Raw genomic sequence first — 12479 nt, 5'->3', positions numbered from 1 at the left:
AATGGACTTTGTGTGTTCTTGGTACCAAATCTGAAGGTTGTTATTAATATAAGCAAATGGCAGCAACAACAGTAGTTCATGCCAGTAGTGCTTTGCTCCAGCATTGCTAGTAGTGAGTCTACTGCACTCAGTAGACATCATACATGTCAGATACACTATTAATTACAAATCATGGAATGCATGTGAAATACATGAAGTGGATTATTGACTGACTCTTTCCTCTCTCGCCATTCATTACTAGTTTACACATTTTATTCCACGGTGCATAATTCAAGTAGCTGCATGGATGGAAATGTGTTAAATGCTGATATTCATAGTACAGTGATATCAGATCATGCTCCTATTTTTGTAAGGTTTTATCCTTTTTACAAAGAGCATAAGACAAAACAATGGAGATAAAATATGTTTTGTTAATAGGATCGAAAATAAAGGAATATTTTACTTTGACCACATATTGGATCAGTACGGTACATCGATACAGGTAGTATGGGAAACATTTAAGGCAACATGTGGATAAGTTATTCAATGGCTAAAAAAAGAAAATGAAACAAAAAACTTTATAACAGAAGAACATAGGAAGCTGGGAAAAAAGTCATTACTGGTTTAGTGCTGTGACCAGTTTTGTTGCCTAGGATAATCATTACTAACATGAGCTGAGCATGTTGGCTTTCTATTATCTGCCATATCAATTTGTGATTTGTTTTAATTCTCACCTGAAAACTGGATTAAATGTCATGTAGCATGAGTCTAAAAGCCTTCTGTGACTATAAATTCCTGTAGTTATGATATATAACACCCAGGTTTCAGTATAATCCCTCCCATTCTCTGTTCAAATGCTCTGGTGTTTTCCCGTCATTTCGACTGTGCACAAACATTTGAATACTTAAATGCCTTTTCATTTTGTTGCCTCTAAAATCTAGTATTGTCAGTTCAGCCCCTGTTTGCCAGACTCTTGTGTTGGGGATGCATGTCATGCTCCCCAGACAAATTTATCAGCTTTGCACCACTCAGAAAATATAAAACAAAAGGAGATATTTTGGCAATGACCGCTCAACCTTTCCCTCTAATGCATATACACTATAATGTTTTTAGAAATGGTGCATCCCATTTTGACATTTAGCTCCATACCCTGGTAATGTGAGTTGTATTGTCTTACACCAATTTTACTTGAGATAGGTTGCATGCATTAGCTGAATGACTGAAGGGTCTCATTTCATTTAACATTTCAGAACTGACATCTTTTTAGTTCCTCACGTTCCAGATCAGTTAAAGCACCCCAATCATTTCACATTACTTAAATGCATCAGTTTCAGAGGTCCTTCTGCTGGTGTTCACACTAATTTTGTTCCTCATGCGCACACTGTATGGCATTTGACCCCTTCTTTGCCCTTTTCTCCATCTCTTGGTTTGCTTCCCCCAGGAAGAGGAGGATTTGAAGTCAGAGGTAACAGTGAGTCTGTGATCGTCTCTTTCCACGGTCCCTACATATAGTCATCAGCAGTGTGGTTTTGATGATGCAGAGATCAGAGACAGCTGCTCTGGTTGGGGTGGGGTGGGTCCTGGTCTGCTGTTCCCACTCATCTGTATTTTTTAAATGACGCACTTCAAGACTTCACCTTTCTTCTCTCTACCATCATCCCATTCTTCATTTCTTCCCAGTTCTGTAGCTGATTCCTGACAACCTCAACTATCCCCTAACAGTAGATTCCATTTTTATTCACAAGACATTTCTGTAGTGCATGCCTGCTGTGCTCTTTTGCTCCCCACACAGCCTGCTGACCTACAGTCTTTTATTCCCTATAGGAGGAAGAAGAGCTACGACAGCTTGAGGTAGATTCATGTGTTTTTCTTTTACTTCCTGTGGTCTTCCTCAGTTCATCTAGTCTTTTTTCAGTCACCTATTACTTTAAATCCTTTTCTTTCTCTGTGTATCCCACTATGTCAAGCATTCCTTCAGTTTTTTCCTTTACTATTTAATTAGACATTGTGTCAGCAAGTATAATCCATAAGATTTGCCATGATTTTAGATTAAAAAGGGACCAAACAGTTGGATGTGTAGAATGGCATCTGTGGGTAGAATAAAGAGTCAGTGCAACAGTGCGGGCCATATTTTTTGCTTGTAATCTCAAGTGTGTATCATCTGTCTTTATCCATATATGCAGTGATGATTACATTATGATCTCGAGTGATTCTTATCAGGCAACTGCCAATATAAGAGTCATTATCAGAAAATAAATAATGCAGTTAGATTCTGCCCTCTATTAAATGTGGAATAAATGTATAATACTGCATGTCTTCAGGAGTTTACAGTGTAATGCCCCCTGCTTGCAATCACACAAGTTCAAACACATATACAAACCTGACCTGAACATACACTGCACATTGTGTTCTGATTACAGGGTTGCAGGTTTCTCAGCCCGTGATCCATTCAGCCACTTTTCACACAGTATCACTTAACTCAGGTTTAACTTCCCTTCAGACCTATCCAGATGCCATATCAGGATTTGCCTGCTATGGCTACACTGTGATTCAGCCTCAGTTAATTTAAAGAAAAACAAACACGCAGTCCAGATAAAAAAAAAAAGTAGGACTTCTGCTTCTCTGAGACATTCCATCCTCTGGTTGATCTTCTGTCATATTTCTTCACTGCTTTGCTTTGCCTTGCTTTTCCTTCTTTACTCTCTGCCTTTCTATCTATTTTGTCATTACTGTTCTACCTTTCTTACAGGAGCAAGCTGAACAATGCAGTCAGGTGGTCTCTTGTGGTCTGTGGCATCCTGTTACTCTGTCCCACCTCTTGCTTCTCTCTGTCTCTCTCTATGTACTGCATGGACTTGCAGATTCTTTTCCATGAAGATGCCTGTGATGTGCAGCATAATGAATGTTTACTTAAACCTTAGGTGGAATAATGTGGTTACAAAAAATCCAGTGCTGCAGTATTGCCATTATATTTGTTATTTTCATAACTTCTTTTTGACATTCACATACTCAACACCACCTGATTTAATCTTCCATAGGAAGAAGAAGAGGCTGAAGTACAAGAGGTATATTAGCATTGTAAAATCATTGCCCATGTTTTGCATGCACTTCTTTTTCTATTTAATGTGTCAAAAGAAGAAGAGGATGACTTGGAAGAAGCAGTATTACAATGACTAGAATCCAGTTTGTCCATTTGAATGGCTGCCTGTGTTCGACCTGCTTGCGACAAGTCTTGTTTCATTCTCACAAAGAAGATGGATCTGTGTGTGGGACACACTTTCAGATTAACAGTAGTTCACTGTCAGTAATGACTGGTTTTATTGGAATTACCAGTCTGGGTGGAGAGACACGATAATTGTTTCGGAGAGAGGAAATTTCTTTTTTCTACACTATCACTGTCAAAGGAATTGTTGTTGCTTTTATTTATGCCACAAACTGATCTAATTGCAATCTTTTTTTTTATCCACTAATCCTCATTCTATGGATTTAACTTGAGTCACTGAGATAAAGGGGCTGAAAGTAACGCACAGGCCATCTCAGTTTTCACTGGGATTGTTTCATTTTCCTGCAAATACAAACTTGTCCCGTAATTTAAAAGGTGCACAACAACATAATAAAATTACACAAAATAACTTAAAACCTGTAGGTTCCAGTACATTCTTGTGTTGATCTTCCACCTCTGTCATTTTACATTGCTTTGCTTGTGAGTATTTGTTATCTGTTTGCGTTAACAGGAGGAAGAAGCTGAATAGTTAAAGCCAGGTGACACTGATGATGCCTTACTACTATCCAGGTAAAATGCTTTACTGTTCTTTACTGCTTTGTTTAAGTGTTTCTGCCTTACCACTGGAGGGCAGTAAAACATTAAGTGAATTGACAGCAAACGTCAGCACAGCATGAACAAGCCCCCATAGTGTTGGTGGTATATTTGGCATTTATGTAACCAGATTCATTAAGAAGAGAAACCTGTACAGTGACTTGTTTTGTGTGCCTCTTTAACCCTACAATTAAATCAGAGGCCACTAAAATAACAACAGCTACTCAACCAAACTACATTATCTCCATTATATACTACTATGTAATTTTCTTGTCTTTATATATAAGATGCATAAATCTCACATACTACCACTGGCACTCTCTTTGCTTCACCATGGTGTATAGAGCTGTCTTTTGTTTTCCGCTGACATGCACTTTGAGATGTTCAGTCAGAGGAAACAAAATAACGCAGCAGCCTATTTACAAGGGGCGGCCACTACAGTCTACATCTGCAAACAGCTTCAGTAAGCACACAGAGTGCAGCAGGATGATCCGTAACAAAAACATTAGAGATTTTTTTTTTGTTGTTCCTCTGAGGTAGTGGCAGTGATGATAGTCCTGCTCTTTATAGTTTGTATATTAATTCCTATCTGCATGTCAGGCATCTATGACCCACTGCAGGAAGAGCTATAGAGCAGGCTTTGAAGGAATGGCAATGCTCGTCTTCCTCCTACCCCTCCAAGCCCCTGTCACACCATGTTAGAGGAAGCTGCTGAGTGAGCTTCAGCTGTGGGCACGCTGGGTAGTGGTGGCTATACAGACAGCTGGGAAGTGTGTGATCTCATTTTTTTTTTCTCATCTGTTTGACTTGTGTTCCAGCCTTGACTCCATCTCATCTCTCCCTGACCACTGATGCTTGACCCCCTCAGCCCCGATCAGTCAATGTCTCCACCCCTCCCCAAGGCTGCTCTGGACCCCACTGGAAACCATCAGTTATGTACTTGAAGGCACCATCCAAACTGAAAAGTCCAAACCCACATTTGCCACCCCCTACCTTTCTGACTGCAATGTTGACTTAATTTTTATATTTTGCGTGTAGAGACATACTGTAATGAGAAAGCGCAGAGTAGCCTAGTGGTGTCGGTTTGTTTTTAATGAGTAGCTTTTGTAAAATGCAGTTATTTTGTTAAACTCATATGCATTTTAATTTTTTCCTATCTATTTGGGATTATTGGGACATGATAAGTATAAAATCCAAGTATGGTCTTTGAACAGGAAGTCGTTTTTGAGAAAAATTATGTCCTCATATGGGGACATTGGGTTTATTTTAATGCGTAATACAATAAAATTACTGGTGTTTGCAACAGAACAAAACTATACCAGAACATGGCTGTGCACACAATATTTGCAACACATTACAGAATAAATCTATGCCAGAACATAGCTGTGCAAAAACAAAATTTGCTAACAATATTTGCAACACATCACAGTACAAAACTATGCCAGAAAATGGCTGTGCACATATTTGCATCACATTACAGAATAAAACTATACCAGAACATGACTGTGCAAACAGTAATTGCAACACATTGCATGACTACATATTCCAAAAGTATGTTTTGTCTCAATTCATTTTGTGCGGAGAAATTTCATTTGTTTGTAGTCTGTAGAAACAGTATCACACCTATGGACCTTTGTGAAAAGAGTTCTCTCCTATTATTGCATTCAGCAGTCTTTCTAGACATGTATCGGATAACAATAAAAGAAATTTAATCAATGTAGACTAATGTGTACCACATGCAACAACAGTCTATATTTATATTTAGTGGAAACTGTTAGTTTTTTCACAAATCTTCCCAAGCCATGTGTCATTACTTTTACACCTTCACACAGACAATGTATTAACATGGTCCCAATGTCCTCAAACGAGTACTTCATAGTTAGAAGCCTCCTAACTTGTTACTATTGCTAAAAGATGTCAAATTTATATACCATCTCAAACTACAGACATTAAAAAGCATAAATTAGCAGGTTTCAACCATGAAATGTTTTTAGGTTTTGTACCTTGTCCATTTTTATTTCGCGCTCGGCTGTAGAACATCTTGGCTGAGATTGACGCCATCTTGGAATTATAGTAACACATGTAATGTGCTTTTCCTACCACAAGATGGTGGTAAAAGTGTCTACATACAAGGACAACAGGTCTAAGTTGAGAAGAAATAAAGTATATGGTGCAGGAAACCCAAAATGTGCGGTCCTCATATGAGGACGCAGGGACTCTAGAGGTTAAGAAACTCTAGTTTTCTAACACAGAGAGGCAGCGACCTTTTCAAAACATATGGCCTTGACATACCTTAGCTTCTGGCTTTCAGACAGAAAAGGTTTGTTAACTCACTCTAAGTGCTCTGTTGTTTGATTACAGTGTCATGCCTTAATGACTCCTTTTACCCAGTGAATGTATAAATGCAAACCAATACGTGTAATGGCCACATGACAAAGAAATAAACATATAATGTAAGACTGCAAACTACTCCTGCACCACTACAATTGCCTTTGTCAGTACTGCTGTCTAATCGATGCACTTTGCTGAATGATGAGTGAAATGTGACTAAGACTTGGATGAAAAGAAAAATGCAATAAAGAAGACAGGTAAAAAAATTTAGTGGTTTTATTCTGTTTTATGTTAAACAGGCTTTTTTTTACAAGGTCACAAGTTGGCAACCATTGATGTACTCCTAAACAATTGTATTATTTGTCTCTTAATGCTGAATATTGGTCTGAACAGCTAATAAGGAGTCAAGTAAGTGTAGCAGAGCAATATATGTTCAATATTTGCCTCTGAATTGTAGTGGAGTACAAGTTTTACGTAGCGTAAAATGAAAGCCGCTCAAGTAAAGTACCTCAGAAGCATACTTAATTACACCACTTTCATATGTGTATTTTCTACTGGAAAGGTGTTTTTCGTACTGAAGACGCTGAACATGATTTCTTTGACAAAAATCGTTTCCCATTTTCTAAAATAAAGTTTTCAAAATTTGTCATGTCATCCTCTTTTAACGCTTTGCCAATCCATCATCCTGTGTGTCAAAACACATTCACCTGAAGAGGGATGGGGTGTAGTTTTAAGGTCCCTGGATACTGGAGACTTCCAAGTGGCATTGTTTGCAGCATGAGTCACACTGTGTATTTCCATCTGCACAGAGCAAAGTTCCCACTGAGTTTGGTAATATTTAACGGGACAGTTTTGGGTGATACGGCTTAGCACCAGGAAAGAGAAAGCAGCAGCAATGTTGACATATATTCAATGTGTGTGACACCTGTTGTTGATCCACAGACACCAGACTGAGGTGAATCAGACAAACACAGTGAGATTTATGGCTGTTTATCGTCAACTTAACCTGGCCTATAATTTTATACTGGACCTGCTGTTTTCTGCTCTGCATGAGAGAAATGGTTCATAGACAGGTACAGTTACATGTACACAAGATCTCAGTGATTTTATTGGTTAAATTATTGTTTTTGTAAGCACGGAATAGTGTTCTGACCTGAACTAACTTAACAAAAATTGCTGCACTTTGACCATACTTAAGAAAAGCTCTGTACGTGTGTGGTAAATTTATCAGAGAGTACACAATGTTTTCTCAGCAGGAGAGTATAGTCTACTGTGAGTGACCATAGAAACAAATGTAAAGTAAACAGATGGTCATGTTGTACGTAGTGACTTGTTCAAGCTTTAATACACTTGCTGTAATTTGTTTTAACTCATCTGATTGAATAAGGTGTACTGCCATGATCTATTTAGGTAGACCTGAAATGTTATACAGTTTGAAAGGCATGAATGCACATGAATAATTCAAGCTCTGAATTAATATATGAGAATGTATTTATTACTCAAAAGTTGGGACTGTTCAGTTGACTTTTAATAGTGTAACAACAAGCTACAAAAGGATCTGCATGTGTTTTTAAAACAATGTTACAGCAATGCTTGCAGCCTTGTAAGGATATACTGTACTTGATTTGCTGTTGGACACTGTATATATATATATATATATACACACACACATGCATTTCACATGTAGCCAGTAATGCCCTCACTGTGTACGATTTGTCTGAAATTTGGACGCCGTGTCCCCTTGTTCAAGATGTGTCTGCTCCTCACTGCACTTTTTGTACACCAACCACTTCCAATGTATGAATGAACATGTGCATAACGTGGACTGTTGTGCCTTTAAATCTGACCAGCACAAACTGATGCATCTCTACTTACTGAAGTTCGTCCTAGAGGGAATATGAATGCATCAAACATTCATAGCAATCCATCCACCAATAACTGTAAACACATTTGATTTAATCCCAAATAAATGTGTGATGACAGCATCCTCTGGGAACCATGAATGCCTGTACAAAATGCCGGGCCATTATTGAGTAGATGCTGCAATATTTTATAGCAAAAATAAAAACTTTGGCCTGCTGGTGGCACTAGAAGGAAATTAATGGGATCATCAAAGTTAGGAGAAGTCATTCTTGAGGGGCTGTGAATATCTGTACCAAATTTCAAGGCAACCCTTCAAACAGTTGTTGAGATATTTGTTGTAAAATCACCAAATAACTGATTTTTGGTGACTTCATCCTCTGGGAACCATGAATGTGTGTACAAAATACTTGACCTCATTTATCAAGTAGATGTTGAGATATTTTGCAGCATAGAAGAAAATTTATGGGATCACCAAAATTAGTAGAAGTCATCATTAATGGACCATGAATAGCTGTACCAAATATTATGGCAATCCATCAAACTGTTGCTGAGATATCACTGCCATCCTCAGTCATGTTGCTAGCATAACTAAAACCTTGTGATTATGATCAACCATGCAGCTGTGTACTGTATGTAATAATTCTGGCTAATTATGATCAACCATGCAGCTGTGTACTGTAGGTAATAATTCTGGCTAATTTTATTTCAGATCCATTCAGCATTGAACAATGGATTGACTGATTAAACATGGACGTCTTTCTTCTGTTAGTGCTCCTAATGTCATGCAGGATTCAAGGTGAGAGTACAGCTCCGAACACACACAGCAGCGTGTTTGACTGATAATGTGTCACAGTGTCCGGTAATGTGTTTGTATTAATGACCACATTCAGTGCCATGGTTTGCTTTATAGCTGCACACTCTGAATTAAACCCACACACAATCTAATTAGAAGGCCTCACGATCTATCTGCACTTTATAATTAATTTTCTTCAAAATGGCTGCATAGTTGGTTGACAGTGAGATGTTGCCAGTGGTCAGGGGACATCAGAGTCACTGGTTCATGTCCCCAATAGGAGCAAGCACAAATTACACTCATTAGTCTGCCATTCTCTGACTGCAGTGAAAAGTCACAGCTGTATTTACTGGCCCAGATATTTCTCAGACCTAACATCCTAAACAGATGCATAATTTATGACTCTGTGTGCTGGTTGTAGCAGGTAATGCAGTTAGCTCACCACAAACAAGTTATACATCACCCTGAGTACTGTGGTGTAAACACATTATTTTATAGTTTTCCAATAATATTAATTCTTTTCTCCTTCATTTTTCAGTGTCGGAAAGCAAACAAATATATGCTGGAATACAACTGGGGATGTATGCGCCCATGTGGCTCTGTGATGGGTGGTGTTTACAGAGTAGCTGGCCCTAACTATTAGACCACAGAGAGTTATAGATGGCTACTCTTTAACCTGCTCATCTGATTTTAATCTAATCATATAATTCTTGTATATTTATCAAATTCTGCAAGTTAAAATGTTTAACTTGTAGAAGGATGCTCTGGCCTGTGTGTGGCAGCTACAGACTAATTTGCACAAACTGGGTCTATCATGCCTCTATCATGGCAGATTTAGAACTGTACATCGGTTAATGACAAAAAAACAGTACCACAAATTCACTGTTGCTCTTCTGAAATCTAGACTCATCTATGACTCAGACAACAATGGATGGAACAATGCTACTTAATTTGTTTTGCTTTTATGCTTTTTGAACAGACAGTGAATGCCTCTAGTATACCTTTCCTTCGTCTTTCCTATACTGACTTCATCCTATCATTGCTTCTTCACAAAAAAATAGATTATTTATCATTGTTAGAAAACAATGAAAATCTGTTTGGCATCTCCTCATTAAAATAAATAAATAAATAAATAAACACAGCTACTCAAACATTTAAAATATTTCCTAATTATTTATGTAAAAAGTAAACAAATAAAAAATAAAGTAAAAAACATTTAAATATATAAATGTAAAAAGGTTATTTACCATTATCATGTTATTATAGCCTGCCAAATTTGCATACATGTGCTCATGACATTCAAGAGGATTGTAACATTTGACTGTGGTTAAAATGTGCATCTTTGAAATGACAGTTGCTTTTGTGTTTTCCTTGCTTTGCCAGCTGGACTTACTTTCTGATAATACTAATGGAGAAACTACAGCACACTGTGTGGTTTTATTGCATAGCCAATCTCATAATTCTGAGTGGCGTAATGCTTTTGCCTACTTGTCTTCTACTGGTCCTACTAAGTCTTACTAAATGAGTTATATTTCACATTTTGTATGAGGTCTCAGCTGCTTGCCAGGCAACCTGACAAGGTCAATAGACCATAAAATAGTTTGGCATATAACCTTCCATAAATCCACAGCTTGTTGTATTTACACTTCAGTTTGTGTGTATGTGTGTATCATAAGCCAACAACATAAAAAGTCTTATTTTGTGAGCTTTACAGCTTGTTACCTTTGGATAAAGACGGCCTAGATGTTTCCCCTATTTTCATAGCTAATGCTAAGCTATGCTATTAAGCTGTAAACAACAGACACAACCGTGGTATCAATCTTCTCATCTAACTCTCAGCAAGAAACAAGTGCATTTCTTGAAATACTGAACTAACTATACTATTTAACAGCATCAAAGTACTCTGAAAATTTGTTTTGTTTTCACTTACTCCAAAACCTCTTTCCGACTCATTAGCTTTTGTTACAGGGTTTAATGTTTGTCTCTCTTTCAGCAGTGAGAACTCAGATGAAACTGTTTCCTGAAACACTAACTGTCCTGCAAGGGGAGGAGGCCCGGTTTACCTGCACTACCTCTAACACCCAGTGGACCATTATGGTGTGGCTGCTGAATGGAGCAGCGGTGCTCACCATCTCAAAGACGCACGGTCTCCTGCCATCCATTAACACTAATGTGACAGCAGAGAAAAGTTCCACCTCAAAGGGAGACAGCTGGCAGTTTGTCCTAAAGAGTACAGAGAGGGACAACCAGGGACAAGTGACCTGTGACCTCCAGGGCATTGATAGGAAGACAGCAAGCCTGTTTGTACAAGGTCTGTATGTTCATATGAGTGTGTATGTTTGTGTGGGCGAGAGAGAGTCAGAGGCGGTATTATGTGCATGTGTGTTACCTTGATTCGCTGCTGCTGCAAGAAAGCAGCAAAGAACAGTTTATTTCTGCTACAAAGAATTTCAAAGGCAAGACTTTTTGTGCAGCCAGCTTCTCTCAGGGATACTCACGCTATTTCAAACAAGAGAAAGCATGCACACACGTTTTTATCACTTGTCTGGACATACATTCATTTCCCAGAGACTTACCCTAACCTTAACCTAACTAATTTTAAACCAAATCGTCATTCTAAATTTCCCAGTCTCCCAAGCTGGTTTTGTTTCCCACAGTGCGAATGTTTATAATAGACACACACGCACAAAGCAGCTGAGGCAACCAAGCAGATGGCAAGTCTCTTCAAAATCACTGCAGTGAGAGAGAGAGAGCAGAAACACACTGAATTTAAGCTTGACAAAGCAAAAACCACCATGAAAAAAAGACAGAAATTACAGGATTCAGCAAAACCAGTTGCTTTGATTCTGCCCACCTACACCTACTGTCGATGCTACTAAAAAAAAAAAGTATTTGGTCTCAGCATTCAAGGGGCTTATTTTAATTAAGTGCCTTTTTTACATTTGTTTGAAGTGAGAGATTAAAAAATGAAAGCTTAAGCAGCTGAACAGGTGCTGGAGTCATGATGTACAGTATATCAAGGATGAGAAATCATTTGGGCTTGTGTAGTGGAGTACAGGTGGCCAAGCATGTTTGATGGTCTCTGTTAATGACAGTGTACGTGGTGTCAGGGATAAGAATTGATTGGTCCCTACATAAAAATATCAGGTGGAAGGCATCGAACTCCACATCAGTCAGACCTGACAGCAGAGCAGGATTTACAGGCTGCAGATAAAACCACTCACATCTCCTCTCCTCATTTAGTACACTGTATATTATGCACATACTGTGCCAAAGGGAGTTAAGAACGAGATAAGAATCAGTAGTTCTTTGCATTTCTGAATATGTTCTTATCCCCAGCTGAAAAACAGTGATACAGTGGGAATTCCCATATAGTAATTAACAAAGAAGAAAATGTTTTAGTTAAAATGACCAGACTATAATTTCATACAGTACTTCATTAATTTTCATAGATTGTTTATTTAAGTAAGAGTAGCAATACCACAGTGTTAAAATACTATGTTACAAGTAAAAGTCTTGTAGTCAAAATGTTACTTAAAATACATAAATAGCATAAAACATATATAAAATACCAAAAGTAAAAGCACTCATTATGCAAAATGGCAGTTTACATTGATGTACATCATATTATTGTAGCAGTGAATTGTACTTATAATATTTGAGTAAACTTTCCATCTTTGATCTCATAGATCTTTA

At 37.9% G+C, this 12479-nt stretch overlaps 1 protein-coding gene across 1 annotated transcript in view; it reads left to right on the top strand.

The window, feature by feature from the left end:
* Positions 1–6705, top strand: part of sh3bgr (SH3 domain binding glutamate-rich protein) — a 13155-nt gene extending 6450 nt beyond the window's left edge. The window contains exons 7-8 of the mRNA XM_020600458.1: positions 3714–3772; positions 4615–6705. Of these exons, the coding sequence (XP_020456114.1) occupies positions 3714–3731 (18 nt within the window). The 3' untranslated portion in view covers positions 3732–3772; positions 4615–6705. The remainder of the gene's footprint in view (positions 1–3713; positions 3773–4614) is intronic.
* Positions 6706–12479: the final 5774 nt, after the last annotated feature.

Source organism: Monopterus albus, unplaced genomic scaffold (assembly GCF_001952655.1).
Source record: "Monopterus albus unplaced genomic scaffold, M_albus_1.0 scaffold46.1, whole genome shotgun sequence".
Taxonomy (NCBI): Eukaryota; Metazoa; Chordata; class Actinopteri; order Synbranchiformes; family Synbranchidae; genus Monopterus; species Monopterus albus.
Note: the sequence above shows the minus strand (reverse complement) of the source record. Positions and strands in the feature narration are given on the sequence as shown.